Here is a 17732-nt window from a genome sequence, read left to right as displayed (position 1 = left end):
TGAGTACCCAACTGGTTGTCAAATGCAAGTCAGCAATTCCCTTCTACCTTTACTGCAGAGAAAGCAATCAGGCTGAACGAGAATCTGGATGAGATTCAGCAAAGGGCTTCCTTGAGACTAGAGACTAACTGCATCACACATCTTATTTGAAACACAAGATGTGACAGGAGCAGAACAGTTGGCCTTAGCCAACCAACAAAAAAAAGTCAGCTGGCTGCCTCCACACATTATTAACTTGAAAAATAATTTCATAATACCAACGTCAGGCTGTATATGTTTATTCATCGTCAGTAATTTTTGTACACAAGGCAAATATTAATAGCTGAAAGGCAACACTTTCGGAGTGTATGTACAGAGCAATGTACAAGCAAGTGTAAGAGGTTTTAAGCTATTAATCAAATTTTACCGTTTTATAAAAAGGAAGCAATGCTTTTTCTTCTAAGACTTCCCTTAGAAATAATTTATTGCCAATCTTAAACTAAAGAAAGGAGAAAAAAATTTACAATAAAAAGTAGTCCCTGGAAAGTTTATAAAAAGTTAAACATATAAAATTGTAAGCCACAAACATTTATACAAAGCTAATACAAATCTTGGTTTTGTTAAAGATCTATGAGGTTGTTACAAAATATATTTTTACATAAAGGCTTCACGTAAGGTAAGCTCTCACTGCTACTGAAAGCGCAGGAAAGCAGTTTTAAATAGTCTGCAATTCAACTTATTTTCAAGTACAATGCAAAGAAATTGCAAAATGGCACTGTATTGCAATGCTGTGTAATTAAACAAACAAACAAAACAACTATGTTAATGGTACCATCAAATAGACAAGACCTGTAAAGTTAACTTGTGAACAATTCGGTAATGGCATAAAACTTCCATCATTTTGAATCAGGAAATGTTATTGTTGGAAAATGAACCTTCTGCAACCGTCTTGAAAGAGAAATAACCAGAGAAGTCTTCCAATGGCAATGGACGTGTTAAAGGCGCACAGTTCTCAGTCTTTAAGCAGTGAGTTGCTCCCAAACATGGTGAGCAGACACAGTTTGGCCAGGCTATCTGGGACTGATCATAAATACTATTACTAGCCAAGTGTCGTGAAGCTTGAAAAGCCCAGCCATCTGAGCAGTTTGCTAGAATAATTCTTATGGGCAAAATTTAAAGCTACTTACTAGACAAATGAGTCCAATATACAGCCTTTGAGATCAACGAACCCACCTGACTTTTTTTTTTTTTTAAGAGCAGATATTCTAGAAGAAAGCTTAAGTTTTACACAAACTGATGGCTTATGCTCCCACTTACAGTATATAACAAAAAATTAAAAATTTTAAAGCCCTGATGAACAGCCACCGTTTTCAGGTATCAATCAACTCAGTTTAACACACTGCAGCAAGGGAACAGTCACTAAAACACCAATTTCACCTTCAAGTACAGGAAGGCTGTACAAGACAGTGGTATATCTCCATGCGGTCAGTGATCAGTGATCTTTTTAACAGAGTTTACTCGATCAAAGAGAACTAGGAAAGATTTGGGAAACTTGATTTTCTACCTGCTTTCCCACCTTCACTAGAAACACATCCTGACCTTGTACCACAGACTGGTTTACATGAACAAGCTTCACTCTTACTAACCAACTGTGACTCATTTGTTTGCTTCGGGATAAAAATCAGTCTCTTCAAAACATCAATCCTGCAGCTCTTGCACAAAAATTATATCCTGCTATGAAGAAATAATATTTAGAAACAAACCTAAAAAGAAATACAACAGTACATGCTGTGCTCCTTTTCAGGTAGCAAATGAAGGGTAAGTTTGAAGATGGAAAAGCCAAACGTTGATTCAGTTTGTTTAGCCAGTATGTTAACATAGGAACCATGTAAACAGTTACATCAAGGTTAGCTGTCTCACCCCCTCTAAAGAAGCGGGAGTGGGAAATCAAAAGCAAGTGATCTGACTCAGTCATTTCATTAAAATAATTCATTTCTGCCTGAGATTCATATAGTGCTTATCTACCAGGGCCTACTTTTGTCAGAAGTGGCCCAACACCACCGGGTCCACCCTGCTATCTTAGAGGCCCTAGTGCTCACAGGGAAAGTGATCTGAAAAGATTAAAAAAAAAAAAAAAAAGTTTTTTGTACTCGTTCAGGGGAAAAGCCTGCTCAATACTTTTCCCACTTTAGCTAACATCAGAAGTGCCCAGCACCTTGGTGATGCTGACTGTTATCTTTAGACTGACATCAGTTTTGAGGATCTTGCGTAAATTGACAGGTCCCTTGACATAAAATTTATCAGCATTTTACATAAATTTTTTTAGACAAATTCCTGGTAATCTTTGTATCATTCATTATCCAGTCTTTAGTCTTCTCTGCAATCATCTAGTCTGACATCCTGCAAAACACATACTACAGACCTCTCCAAATTAATTATTTTAATAGTTAATTATTTTAATATTTTTTAAACTTATCAGAGCAGAGATAAGTCTCTTTTTAAAAAAAGAACTTGTTCACACAACTGTCAGCAAAGGAAAAAGCCAAACCTACTAATCCTTTTGTTGACTAACACAGGCACGGGTTTGTTCAGTTTCTGCTTTCCAACACTGGACTTTGAGGCTACTAGACAGAGGTTTGTTATCTGTTCACCTATCATTTACAGCTCAACCAAATCAACCTGTCATCCCTCTCCAAAGAGGGAAATTGAGAACCTCTGGACTTCCATTACAGGCATGTTGTCCAACCCTTTAAACAGCCTCACTAGCCTTCACACATCTAGTTCATCATCCTTCTTGCATTGCTCACATATGACCTGAACACATCAAACCGGAAGTAATCATATCTATGTCCAGTAAGGAGGCAAAATATACATTAGATATCCCTATCTAAAGGTTATGTTAATCCTCCTGACATCAGTGCTGCACCCAGACTTTATGTTTATGTTTATGTTAAGGTTACGCACTGTGACTTCTCCCAAGCTCTTTTCAGAATTCCTTCCTCTCAAAATAGTGCCTTATCGCAGAAATCGCAGACTAATCTAGGACTATTCATTGGTTGATATAAAAAAATAAAGGTCTTTCAAAGCACCTAACTAAATAAAAATACACTATTCCCCTTCTACTGACAGGGGAACGAGGTACAGAGATGTTAATACAACTCAGAATCACAGTAAGTAAAAGGCTAAGTTCAGAAGACAGGCAGCTTTCCTATGTTCTAACAGGGACACTGCTCCAAGCAGCGAGAACAGTATGTCACCCTGCTTGCCACACGTGCAGTATGGTAATAAAAATCATTTAAGAGAGTATTGGGCAGCATCACGATCCACAGGAATGGGCTGGTTCCCCAGGGCAAAGTGGCAAGCCGAACTGCCTACGTGACACTACAGTCTGGGGGAAACTTGATAGCGGCACTACTTTTTAAAACACACGCTTACTCCCGTTTTGTAGCGTGCTGTGTGGCATATGAGGATTTCTGAGCACAAAGGATATTTTACTGTTTATTTTAAATCACATAGCAACAGTTAACACCCAACACCCCACCCCACCAAAAAAACATCCCCCAAAATGCAATGGAACTTTTGGTAAAATATTCTTAGTCACAAGCAGCACTCTGGAGTATGCTGTGCAACAGATCTGGCTCAAGTACACTTAGGATTGCTAGACCCAACCGGCAAGTCTCAAAGAACCTCATCAGCTGAAGCATGTTCTGCTGTGACATGTTCTTTTTTCAGAAGAAAACGTTCATCTTCACGGTGTCAGCTACACAAGGCCTCTGCTGGGAACACATATGCTCACGTAAGGCCACTGAAAATACCATAGGAGGACAGAACACAAGGAGGCACTTAGGTTTGCAAGTACTTCTATCCATAACCAAACACTTACTGATTAAGATGAGGCACACTGTGAGAAGTCATGAAGAAAGTAAAAATAAACCAGTGCTATATTAAAGCGCTTCAAGAACAGGTAAGGTACCTACACGTAACATCTGGTTAGCGAAGATAAGAAATACAAGTTCAGCTTGCTCCCCCTTCCCACATCCAAATTTCAAGAGGACCGTATCATAGTGCTCTGTGCTTTGCCATGGCTCCAAGTCGGACGCACAATGCGATAGTGAAACCGTGTACTGTGCCACTCACTAACTCCTCGCCACTAGACTTCTGCCCGCGTTAGTACTTCCTGCCAGGTACGTCTGAAACTCCCAATCCAAGGATTTTTAAAGCATCTCCTAGTCAAGCCCCACCGAAGAGTTACACTTAAAGAGGAAGTATGTTACACCCAGGAGTCCTAGCTTCAAACTGATGATTCCAGCAAGTGATTTATGGGATTTCTAACCAACAATAGACCTGAGAAATCGTAAGTCAGCTATGGTATCACAGTCTTCATAACAAAGTCGGATGTGAAAAGTTTCCCCCCCCCCTCCTTCCATTACTGCCACAGTCTTAACAATTGCAACAATTTCACTGAAGTCTGGACTTTGCATTCTGAAGGTGGAATGAATTTTCTAGGATAATACTTCTGTTCGTAAAATGTCAAATTTATCACTTTACAGGTAACTTAGACGTAGGTCTGCTATAAAGTTACAACTTGAGACAACTTGAAGCTACACTGGAAGAGATTAAGTCTGAATTTCTGCAGAAATTGGCAATAATGTGTTCAGCAGCAGCTTTTAGCCACGTATCAAGAAGTCTGACAGGATCTGGATTTCTCTACTCCTGCTGTAAACTTCTAGTTTAAAAAAACCAACCAAAACAACACACAAAAGTTACTCAAATAAAAATGTCTTTTTGCACATCACTGTAACATAAGCTGCTTGAGGTTGTCGTGAAGGATAGTATCCTTAACATCACGGAAAACTAGTCGGATGTTTTCTGTGTTAATAGCAGTGGTGAAGTGGTGGTAGAGGGGCTTCTGCTGCTGGTCCCGACGTTTAGTACGAAAACAATCCACCAGGAATTTTTGGACATCTGTTAAGCAGTGGGGATCCCCTTCAAACTCTGGAAAATAGTCTTTGATGCTCACTTTTTGTACTTTTTCCTCAAGCAAGTCCGTCTTATTTAAGAAGAGAATGATTGAGACGTTGCTGAAAACCCGGTTATTGACTATTGTTTCAAAAATGTTCAGGGATTCTGTAAGGCGATTTGTTTGCCGATCCTCCATGAGCACTTGGTCAAATTCACTCGAGGAAACAAGGAACAGTATTGATGTGACACTGTCGAAGCACTCAAACCACCGTTTCCGTTCTGACCTTTGGCCACCTACATCAACCATTTTGAAAGGAACATTTTTTATTTCAAAGTCGTACTCATGAATCCCTTTTGTGGGTTTTCGTGCCAGCAGTATATCTTGCTGTGAGGGCAGATAATCCTAAAAAAAATAAAATAAAGGAGAGAGTTTGCTGATTAGGATATAAGTCATGGTGATCACAGCTGACCTGCAATTGAGAGAAAAGCTTGCAGAGGAACTGCAAGAGGTTTTGAATAAACATACACATGTATGCATATTTATATGCTGACACTGAAGGATTTCTGAAAGATCTAGAGTCCAAAGCAGGAAACACACCCAATATTAAATCAAAACATGTACCCCCAAGAACTGAAGCTTTCCATTTGCCACATGGCAAGGATCCACAAACAATCTGAGAGGTGTACCATCAATTCCTCATGCCAGTTTCTGTCACTCTGGATTAGTCTATGCTTCATTCACCCTCTTCCCACAAAGCTGGGCAACACGCTGGCTGCCAACATTGCAGTGCAGCAAATGGGGTCTAAAACAGGTTTCTCAAATCAGTAACCACGGCAGTATCCCATTCTAACTGTGGGTACTCCGTTCCTCCCATGGTCTGGTGCATACTGCACAACTGCTTCGACAAAGAAGAGCTGCTCCACAAAGTAATTTTTAAGGCAATGAATCATGCCAGAAATGCAGAACCTAAGCAGCTTGCTGTGTTTGTGCCATGGATCTTCAGCATCCAGCTTTATCAGTCCAAAAAGTGACTTCTATTAGCTGTGTGCCACACCTGTGAGCTCACAGCCAGATTTTGTCCAAAACACACTGTACAATTAGTAGAATAGGAGAAGAAACAGGCAGCTGAGGACAGCAGCCTCTTCCCAGCAGTTCATTCTAGGAGGACCCTCAAGACAGCTGTATCCCTAAGTTCTCCAGCCCACCTTTCCCCTAGTATTAAACAGGCAGAATAAGTGGGTTTTTACTATTTTTTTTGACTGTTAAATGAACAGTCATCAACAGATGCAGATGCTAACAAGAAGAATAATTTTTATTAGCCAGCTTTCGACAGCATGAAATCCAAGACTCATGTTGGGGATTTCTTCACTCTTAAAATTACACTTTTGCATATGGTCCAAGTCTTTCTGCTATTTAAAATGTGCATCTGTAACAGACAGCTGGCTGACACTGAAGTTTAGAGCTTTGTTGTTCACTCGTTATGGAAACTCTTCCTTACATTTTTCCAGCATTTCTCACAACTTCAGAGAGAGTGATTTGGGTTTCAGAATTGGAATTTTAGTCTCCTTTTAGTGAGTGATCTACCAGACTTAGAGCTTTTATAAAGATGCTTAAGATCATGGTCCAGAAAGCCTGATTCAACTAGTAAGCTGGCCGGGGGGAACAAACACACAACTACATGGCTATTTGAATACTAGTACTCCAAGTTTAAGGCAGCTGGGCAAGTCTGATCCACAGCCTTTAAGAAAGCAATTTTAAAACATAATGAAGCGAGTATAATGTTCAAAAAACTCAAGTATCACTTTGCTTTATGATGTAAGCTCAAAAGTTAAACTAGCTAGAGAGATATTTTTGTTTGAACTCCCAGGCTTCTTTATTCAGGCTGCCCATGACTAAGGCACTGATTTCTATCGTGGCATGAATTACAAAGCAGCTCTCTGAAGCACTGGCTCCCCACCCTGCACATTTTGCTATAGTACTACCACTATTAGTATTACCTTGTCTGACTAAAAGCAGCATCCTTAAAGGATATTGAGATTTTTCTCTTTATTTATTAAATTTATCTTGGGTCTCTTCTACCAAGAATTGTTAAGAGAGGAGGAACAATCAGAGGAACAGGGCAGTAACTGTATCGAATGTCACTGGGCACATGTGAAGGGATTTTGAATAAAGCTGACTGACAACATTTTGGCAAGAGAATGTCACAGGTTCAACACTTAACGCCATTTTTCAAGCAGGAACATATAGTCTTTTGTTATTACTCAGGAAGTTAGTCTGAAGTTCTCCGACAAAATCAGAAAGTCTTAGGAAAGCTCAGGAGTGATTGAAATTATTAAAGTAAGTAAATAAATAAAATCAGTTAATATAATAGGCAAAGCCCTATATACCTTCAATATTGAAACAAAGGCACGAAGCAAACTCTTCTGGGACTTGGCCTGTAATGTTTATTCAGTAAAGCTTTCAAGAACAAGGAGCTTATCCCTAGAATTCCTGACAAATTCCCTCTCAAGTATTATTACTCATTTAAAATTCCTTCCACACTTGCAACCACAAAAAAAATTCTTTCAAGTGCTTTCAAGCTCTACATGCACAGAAGATCTACCATGTTTTATACGAGATAATGGCTACCCTGATGCAAAAGCCTGCAAATGAGCACACTGGAAGTCAAGTGTTTGGTATACAGCCATCATCTGGCTACAGAAAATGAAATACAGCAACTCCTAAGAAAACTCCCAGTATTTTAGTTGTCTTTTGGAAGGATGATTGTGTTTTCTCCCTCATGCCCAGATCCTTGGGATTCTAGCAGCTTGCCAATGTAGCAATTCCGAACTAGCCCTTTTCTCATTGTTGATCCAAATTCTCCGTATCTGAAGACTGCAGCATTAGGCAAATACTTTCCTTGGATGGCAATGAGTATTATTTCTGACGTCCTTTCCATGTTTCATCATTATCAATTGGTACTTTTTCTGCAGGCACCCCCAAGCACACTCCTTTTCTACACTTTGCCCAATCTTCCATGTTGACCACTTTCTTTTTCACCATCTTCCAGTTTTGGTTGCTGTTGGTGGGTTTTGTTGTTTGTTTGATTGGTTGCTTTTTTTTTTTTTGGGGGGGGGGGGGGCGGGGGGAGCTAAGTTTGTTGTTATTTTATTTTCTGTGCAGCTCTTCCCAAGGATACATATTTATATTGACTCATGTCATGTGCTTTCTTCCTGAATTATCTCCTTCCTCAAATTCACTACAGTCTGTTTTCTTCTAAATGACTTATTTTGGTTATCAGGTAGCTCTTCTGGCTATCACATCACTGTTTGGCTAATTAAAATTAGAATTTAAGGCATGAGTAAGTTCCAATCACAACATGGAAAGCAATGTGTCTCTATGAGATATTTTGAACACAGACAGTCTACATTGGCAGTTGAAATAACAACAAACAGTTGCAAGGAATCCAGCCGATCCTATGTGTATATGCCAGCCAGCTACTCCTATTTTGCTGATCTGATTAAATCTGAACATTAAGTTCTTTCCCCTACATGCTGTTATCACCAGCTCCCTTTTGGCAAGAGGCAGATGAATTGCAGGTCTATCTGTTTATAAGCAATTTAGTTGCAGGCCAGCTCAGTTTTATCAGATAACAGATAAAACCAGTAAAATACTTATATTAATATTGTTTGGGGAAATAATCACTACACAAGTCTTGTATACAGGTAAGAAAAAACCAGAACCACCTTCACTCAGTAACAAAACTTAGCTAGCACTTTTTCCACAAAGACCATTTTATATGACAGCAGGTCTTGAAGAGTCCAGCCCCTCTGTATCTCAAAAACCATTTGGTCTAACTTTAAACTGGAAAAGCTGCAATTCAGATCTCAGCATTCCCACAGCAACATCAGACCTACAGTAAGTGCCTCTGTACATAAAAATGTATATAAAAAAACAAACCCAAAAAACAACCTAGTGACTTCAAGCTTCATGCTTTAATCAAAGAATGGGCCAAGGTTTCTAAATAAAGAACTCTGAAATGAGGCTGCAAAAATCTTCATTCAAATGGGTGGGGGTGGAAACAAAACAAACAACATTTGAAACTGAAGTGGCACTGGATTCAAAGACCATGAGAAATCCACCATTAGCAGGAAGTTTAGCAGTTCATTAAAGTGAGTGCAGTTCTTGTACTGCCTTATAACTCAAGACCAAACCAACATTTCAGAGAGCAAGCACTGGAGTTCTCAAGCAAGGTATCTGGGAAGCGTATGCGTTCTGCAAAATGATCACCAGTGCTCTAGTTAGAAAAATGACAGTTCAAAGCAGAAAAAGTCTGGCTTAAAATCTAATTTTTATCTGTTTAAAAAAAAAAAAGAAATTAAGCATGATGTAACAGAATTCAATTGAAGTGGTTTGGATTCCTTCACCATTTGTTAGACATCAGCTGGAAATCGCTGTGGAGAAACTGCCTCCCCATGGAGTTCAAGCTAGCATCCCATTTTCACGGCAGTTTTTCCACATGCCATTTCTGCAAAACACGACTCCTGAATATCGGCATACAACTTCATTACTCAAGCAATAACCAACATTTCTATCAAAAACTACTCTACATAAGTTTCAGATTTTCCCCCAGAGGAAACAGATTTTATTCTGTACCAAGTTTATTTACTTTAACGGTAGATACTACAGAAAGGTACCACTTACCTGCGCACTGATTTAACTTAAGTGTTCCTAAGTGGACATGTAAAAACAAAGGCAGTCATCTTTGGATATCAATTAGCGTAGAAGTACTTTAACAGTCTTCTGAACTGAACAAGCTTTTGCAACTTGTTTTTTGTTCGAATTCTACAGAACTTTTATTTCCAGAAAATCTCTTGGCCCTTGCATTGCCCTGTGTTACTGACAGTCAGTGATGAAATGCTGAGATAATGGGACAGTCAAAGTTAATTAAAGTTATCTGAGTAGAAACTGATTACATTTCATCTGTTTAAAACTCGGAGATCACAAAGACTACTTAAAACTCAAGACTGAAAAAAAAAACCCCACCCCACCACACTTACTTGTTCTCCAAGTTTATCCAAGTTGTCCAAGAAATACTTTACAGATTCCCCCTAAAACAAAGCAAACAGTTATTTTAAATAAGCAGCATACTTGATCCCAATAGTTTACGTTTTGAAGTCCAGTTAATTTACCAAAATCTAGATTTAAGTCTTTTAAGCTTTAATCGCTACCCTTTTTTTAAAGCGGCTATCCAAAGAATACAACTGACATTTTATTCTTAGGCCAGTTAACATTTAAGCGTAAAAGCATGCGCAGGCACATTTGTAATAGTTAAATTGTCTCCAAGTTTAGAATTGCTTAATAAATTCTACAGTGTTATCCACAGGGAGTACCAACGAAACAACCATGCCTTCATTATGAAAAGACAGAGTCTTCTAACCCTTTGTAGAGTCTGCACATAGAGGTGTACAGGTACAGGGATTAATCACTGGAGGCAAATTAATTTAACTGCATTGCCACACAATCCCATTCACACAGGTACTTCCCCCGAACATGGCAAATGACTAGCAGACTACAGGATAAGAAGCCACAACAGATGAAGCATTTCACTGAAGTTTCCTATCAAAGACCAAGCTGGACAAGAACTCCTTACTCTGGGAGTAACAAACAGAGCTCTGTGCTGCCATACTGTATGGTATCACATCTACTATACAGGTTATCTTCTTGGTTCAAGCCATCGCTGTCCTTGCAAACAGTAACTGCAGTTTTTAACCCCTCCAGTAATGCAGAACTAAAGACTGAACTACAGTCAGCTTTCCAGAACTCCGTTAAGGTGCTGGGATCAAGGAAGAACTCTTGCAAGGCTGCTGCTGAACCCGAGTTCACTTGCAATAGGTAATGTACTAACTGAATTCACTGCAAAGGGAAGTAGTACCTTTTCAGGATTCTCAGCATCACCACAGAAGCAGAAACATGCTGCCTGTTGAAAGCTCTTGATTACCAAGCTGTAGCTTATTTACTTTATAGTAAATACAGAAAAGAAACCATCTGTGTTTTCACTCTCTGGATGGAAGAGCAAGAATTCTAACTGAATTTTCTTGATGAGAAATTCAAGAAGCATCCAAGGCTGGGGTGACTACATTAAGCCAGACAAGTGAATCAGAACAAGAATGACACCCTGATGATGACTTCCCTCCGCACCCCTACTCGAATCTGAACTCTGCAAACTTAGCTAGGAAAAATATCAAACCTCAACTGTTAAGCTGCGTCATCTAAGCAGCAGTTAAGTAGTGTAGGATAAGTAACAGTCCAAAAAGGGTTCTGGCAAACACATAAGCCAGGTACCTTTGCAAGTTTTCCAGGTACTAAAAAAAGTTACATAATACAAGTAGATACCACACCTTTAAGTGTGCAATTTGAACATCAACTTGTCATTAGGCAAGACTGGGACTCTGGTTGAAACATGTCTTGTGCTCAACACACCTGCAGGGAGAGTCCAACACAGTTCTACCACCTTATTTTTTTACCTTGTATTTGGCTTAACGCTAGTGATTTTCTCTAGGGTGACAAACTGCAGCAGTAACACTAACCATTTTTAAAGCCTGGCAGCACACACCAGCAACTGCTTGCAAGGATGGTGGCTGTATATTACACCTGTGTGTTTTTTCAGCACTTCAGAAATCCATTCTAGGCTCAATCCTGTAAGGGAAGCGTGCAGGGAAGCGCATTCCTATAATAAAGATACACAACCTTGATGCACAAATCCATCAAGCTTCCCAAGCAGGAGTAACAGGATCAAATTCGGGCCTCCCCAGTACTAAGACCACTGTTTGTAGCTGAATATTAAGACAAAATTAAATTTAAGGTCAGACTTGATTTCTTTTTTAGGTCCTAGCAGGAGCTGGCAACCCTCCGTCCATCCCCCACAGGACTACATACAAATCACAGCCAGCTTTCAGGCTCATTAAGTGGAGGTAATTATTTTAGAATGCCTGGGCCTCAGCCGCTGTAAGTGTGCGCGTGTATGTGTGCGTATGCATATATATATATTTTAATCTTAGACAGCTCTTTTTTTATACAACTTATGGCAATGGCTACTCCCTAAACCAGCATTAACTCCACAGTACTGGAATGCATGAGTTACTACCTCTCCTTTAAGTCCCGGGGCTTACTGCTATTACAATGGATTGAGCAGTCGGAGCAGACAAGTCAGTCACAGCCTGTAAAGGTCAGAAAAAAAACCCAGAAGCAGCTTCCCAAAAGAAGGGATTTCCTGAAAACACAAATGCAAAATGCATCGGCTTGCAACAACAGCAATGCTCTACAGCCATACATCCAACAGTAAAGTAACTGCCAGAAAGCTCACAGAGAAGACTGCTTAGTTTTGTAGGCTGTCATGTACCAAAGCTGGTAGTAGACAAATATCAAGGTGGCCATTCTGAAACTTAAGAGATTAAACTATAAAAGCAATCAATTATAAGCATAATACAGTTCCTAAAGCAGTGACATAGCAGTTTCCCTCCTCCACATCTTCAGCTCACTCACTGGCTTCTTCCCTTACGAAGAGCTATTCAGACAACTAATACAACATACCAAGAAATGCTGTCAACCTGACTCAACCCTGTATTTAAGGCTGAAAGTTGTTCTGTCATTGGCTTTTATAAATTTGCATGGCATCAAGAATTTACAACAGCTTCAAGCGCACTAATTTTCTATCTGACCTGCACATCTTCATATTAGCAGGCTAAGTTCTGCTAACTACAGACACTCTCGAACAGCAAACTACCACAACAGATTTTTATCAGAATGCACTACTGTAGAACTGAAGTGTTTTGTCCCATTTTAAATGAGTTTCAAAAAGGCAGCACTACAATGCAACAAAGCAAAACTTCTGATCTTTTTCTAAAGGGGTGAACCTGTGTATTTTACGCAATAATGAAGATAAACCCACTGAAAAAACCTACCACACAAAGGAAAGCTTTAATGCCAGCAACCGTTAAAACTGAGTGAGAAAACTATCTGTTCACAACCTTGTACAACAACAGTTCCAAAGACAGTTTCTATGTTAGGCTACTTTTTTCTTGATATTAGATACAGAACTAGATCTCACTCTGTAAATCAATGACAGCAGCTATATTTAAACAGCTGTATTCAACAGACAGTTGTCGCATTCTAAAATTTCCCTTTAGACAAACTGTAAACTCTCTGGTTTACCCGATGACTAGAAAAAAGAAACTGGGTTTCCCCACTCTGCCCCACTAACTCCAGTGTGGCTCACCGCGTCCAGCCCCTGCCATGCGAATGTTGCAGCAGTCAATCTGCTGCCGTCATGCCACAGAAGAGCCACACCAAGGACAAAATCACTAGGACACTGAGAACTGCAGGATCTACCCCCATTAAAAAACTCTATAGTTCTCCATTACATTCCCGTTGTCTTCACACCCATGTTCTGTGTGCACATACGATGGAAATTCAAATGGTGGATTTGTTGGGGTTTTTTTAAATGCAGATGATTCCTTTAAAGTAATTTTTACAGTTGAGCAGTTCTGAACTGCAGTGTGGTCGAAGGCTACCAATGACCTGTTACACTGCAGGAACCACACCACTGGGCCTTACTCGTTCACTGCCCGCTTCCTTCTACTTAATGAGTAGGCCCAAAGATGCCAAGAGAAGTGACAAAGTCAAGTGCAAGCTTGAGCGCATCTCTCATATGCATGCTGACATACTGCAATAAAGCAAACTTTTTGAACACACCCCAATACAACAGAATGAATGGCCTATACAGTAGCTTCAAAGATCTTCCAGTGTTAGGTGACTATGCTTTTACTCTTTTAATACAGTATTAAAATAAATCTTATCGGAATACCAGATTTAAGCAATTACATTGCTTGCTTGTACAGGACTCCCTATACACATCTCAGCTGCAGCCCTTCAGCCTCCTCCTGATTCAGAAATGCATGTAAACCACAGGAAGTTGACTGTTAAATAACTTTATTCATAACTGTCAAGTATTCCATTTTCAGAAAGGTTTGATTCAAAACAGCTTGTGTGCCTCCTGAAGACTTGTGATCCTTACTGAAGAAAGCCAAGCCAAGTCATTTCATCATGAACATACAAATGATTTACAAGAAAACACAACCAACTCATATTCTTATCAAGGTACTTGGTTACAACAGCAGCTTCCCTTACAACATCACATTTATTTTAAATAGTCTTGCTCATGCCCATACAATGAAATATCTCAAGTTTTATATAATGCACTTCTACAAAGACAGGATAACAGCACATATTGGTCATTTACCTATAAGACAATAGCATATTGCAGCTGCTCGTGTGGCCTTCTGAAGTAAACCAGATCAGTTATCTTTTATAAACAAAACATGGCAACAAGAAAGATTACTGTCTAAAATGTTGCTAGTTAGTGCCTAAAGCAAAGTAACCACAAAAATATTTTTTGGGAGGACAAGAAAAAAACAACAGAAAAACCCCTACATGAAATACACAACAGATGAACACATCTTTTAAACCCAGGAAGTGGCACCAATTTATTTGGTTTCCATGATAACAATGTCAGCAATCTAAATATGATTTGTTGAAACCTTAGCATAGCCAAATGGCTTTTTAGCTGTTCTAGGGGAACACAGACTACATTTTTTCCAATAGCAATCACTTAATACTAATAAAAAAAAAAGCATCAAATAAAGATTTAGTCATCACAAGGTTTAAAGAAAGAAACATACAATTTATCAAACCATCTATGTTTGGCTGCAGTTTCAATGGAACATACTGAACTGACAAGACTTACTAAGTATCTGAAAGAACAAATCAGATATTTAAAGAAAGTAAGAGATATAACTTAGTAACTCTAGAATTATAGGAACCAGCAAACATTTTCTCTTCCTGACCTTACTTGAGTATCTGGGAAAAAAGAAACCAAGACTTCCTATTTTATTTAATTAAAAAGAAACAAACAAAAAAAGCTATTTAAAAGCCTAGTTTAGCATAAGAAGGGGTAACTATAATGTTTTTAGGCTGGCATGTACATACCAAAATTGACATGCTAACCAAACCATCCACAACATGGGAAAAACAGCTTGAAGAAAGAAAGATGATGAAGGAATAACCAGAGCCTTAAAATTCTGCATCTTACAACACCTCAGTAATTCTTACAGCACATACTTCATTATGTATAGGTTTTTTTCTATTAGAGACAATGCAGATAAATCTGTATTTGAAGATTTTGGCAAAGAATCCAGAGAAAAGAATCTCTTTCCTTCACACCCTACCCCAAGCTGATTCAAAAGACGACTGACTTTTAGCAAATAGCTGACTGATAGCAAATCAATAGTGCTACTACTGAAGTTTCACCAGATGTCTTCTGAAATTTTAGTAACAAGCACAGAAATAAGGAAGTGTTTCAGTCAAACCCTTGCAGATTTCCTAGTGGGAGAGGTATCAGAGCACTACAACGTCCTCCCCCTCCACCCAAATGAGCGATGGCATTAACACTCCACAAAAGAGGCAGATGATCCAGATGATACATTTATACCATGAATGCACCTAGCCCTAATTATATTACTGTACTCAAATCCACAATTTTCTTGATTGTTAGACCACAGAAGTTGAAACACCTTATGTTGAGACCTTGAATGGATTTGGTTTCTTTAACTGGCCTCAGTCTTAAAGGTAAATAAAATAATCTTGGTTCCCCCTTCACAGCTTTCAGGTTTCTACAAATTAACTTGTCTCGCCAGTCATTCTTCCCAGAGCTTTCTAATGAGGATTCCTCTTTCAAACACATCCCAGTCAACAGAATAGGACAAAACTTCTACACATTCATACTTATAACTTGTTTATTCAAGGAACTAAATTGAAAAACCAGATACTTTCCCTATTTTATAGCAACAATTCAGCAACTTGCTTTGTTCTCCTAAGGCAAAGGGAAACAATTTGTTTTCAAATTGCCACTCCTATGCTCTAACACTAGATATAGGGCTCTCTCTTTAAGCAGCAATTTTATTAGCAGTGTTTTGAGAGTTCACAATAAGCATATACAATAACTAATTTTTAATAAGGGTGCTAAAGGTATTAAGTGGAAAGTGTTGAGGTAAGCAACAGTACATTTACTTACCAAACTGCAAGTCTGGGTCAAAATACTTAAGTGTACTAACACAAAACACATTTCCTGCAGAGAAGCATGTTTCCTTTTTCTAAGTGTCAATTATGGCCAAAGTTATGGTAAAACCAGCATAAACTGGCACTCCCGCCAAACAAAGCAGTCCCCATTTATGCCCACATGAGCATTATTGCAGCCATGTGCACAGCAGCCAACTGCTCCCGTGTTAAACTAATCCCCCCCCCCCAAAGAAGGAAGGGCAAACTGCTTTAAAATGGCACTGCCGCCAGCGGAACCATGAGCAGACCAGACTTCAAAGGGCTAAAGCACAGACAGCCTATGTCAGGATCAGACATTTCTGGATCTCCCAGCTTCTTTCTCTCCAGCTCAACCATTTGAATAATCTTTCAAATCTGATCTGCCCATTTTCATAGGTAAAGTTTAAGTACATTGGGATTAATTGCCGCTTCTTGGTAAGATCGAAGAGTTTCAGATGCAGGCCACATCTGCTGGTACAGAAGTACAAAATAATCCTGTTCTCTACCAATACACGTCACAAAGACATCACAGCTCATCCCACCTCAGAGCACTAACCTATTTCCTCTTTTCAGTGCTTCCTGTTTGTAGCTTAAGTTGTATTTGACTTATTTCAAAGCAATCAGGACAGCATCACGTGGCATAGAAGTGAAACCTGACGTGTTGGGTCACACAAACTGAGTATCTGCCCTAAAAAAAGGAAAGGTTGAAGTCCTGACTCATAGAAGTGAACTTTTGCAAAATCTTTTGCTAGGAGAGCGGAATTTGTATTCAGAACAGCTGGATCACATTGGGTGGAGAGTGCTCAATAGCACGAAGCTACAAACACACCAAGAAAGGGAGGAGCCACACCAAGTTTATTTCATGACTGACATTTTTATGTTGCATAATGGCATTAACAAAGAAAGGTGAAGAGGTTTAAGAAGGGTTTTAACCCAATAGTAACCCCTTAATCTATTATCCCCTATTTGCCACGTAATCCAATTAATCCACAATTCTCAAAATGTGCATAACAAATGGAGGGAGACAGAGCACGCCAATGTGAGCTCTCGCACTACAACTACCCAGCTGCATCTGCAAGCTGCCGGGTACCCAGGAGCATCGCTCCAGCTGCCATACCCAGACAGCTGCGAGCAAAATACTCCAATTAAGGCTCCAGTACCAGCTGTTTCTCCTTCTCGCACTGAATTCAGTTTTGCACTTACTTTCATAGTGCCTCATTCACTTAGGTCAGATTCAGATTTTCTCCAATCAGCAGAGCCTTTCTATAGTTTCAGATATAACATGCTATTCTAATTAACCAAATGAAGACTTGATCAAGCTAAGAACTTAATCCATGCACTAGTATACCATAGAGCAATTTGTTCAACAAAGCTTGCTTAAAAATATGAAAATTCACTACAGCTTTTAGGCATGAAACAGCATTCCATTAACTACAGAACTACAATTTCTTCCACACAAGGCACTCCGTTATTGTCTTTCTAACTAATTCTGAAAGACTACTTTGAAACCAGGATGCGCCCTATTCTATAAACAGCTCAGAATTTTAAGAAACTGCATAGCTTCGAGTTGTATGAAGTGATACTCCATTTGTACAAATCAAGAGCAAAACCCAAAAGTCTGCTGAGACTCTTTCCCAGAATTAAAAATGCAAGGAAT

The 17732-nt window shown here is 39.2% G+C and overlaps 1 protein-coding gene across 1 annotated transcript in view; it reads right to left on the bottom strand.

The window, feature by feature from the left end:
* Nucleotides 1-262: 262 nt before the first annotated feature.
* GNA13 (G protein subunit alpha 13) overlaps nucleotides 263-17732 on the bottom strand; it is a 29345-nt gene continuing 11875 nt past the window's right edge. The window contains exons 3-4 of the mRNA XM_055727677.1: nucleotides 9982-10032; nucleotides 263-5344 (exon numbers count right to left, since the gene is read on the bottom strand). Coding sequence (XP_055583652.1) covers nucleotides 4772-5344; nucleotides 9982-10032 — 624 coding nt within the window. The 3' untranslated portion in view covers nucleotides 263-4771. The remainder of the gene's footprint in view (nucleotides 5345-9981; nucleotides 10033-17732) is intronic.

The sequence above is a fragment of the Falco cherrug genome, chromosome 1 (genome assembly GCF_023634085.1).
Source record: "Falco cherrug isolate bFalChe1 chromosome 1, bFalChe1.pri, whole genome shotgun sequence".
NCBI classification, from domain to species: domain Eukaryota; kingdom Metazoa; phylum Chordata; class Aves; order Falconiformes; family Falconidae; genus Falco; species Falco cherrug.
The sequence above is the reverse complement of the archived record's forward strand: the minus strand, read 5'-3'. Positions and strand labels throughout refer to the sequence as shown.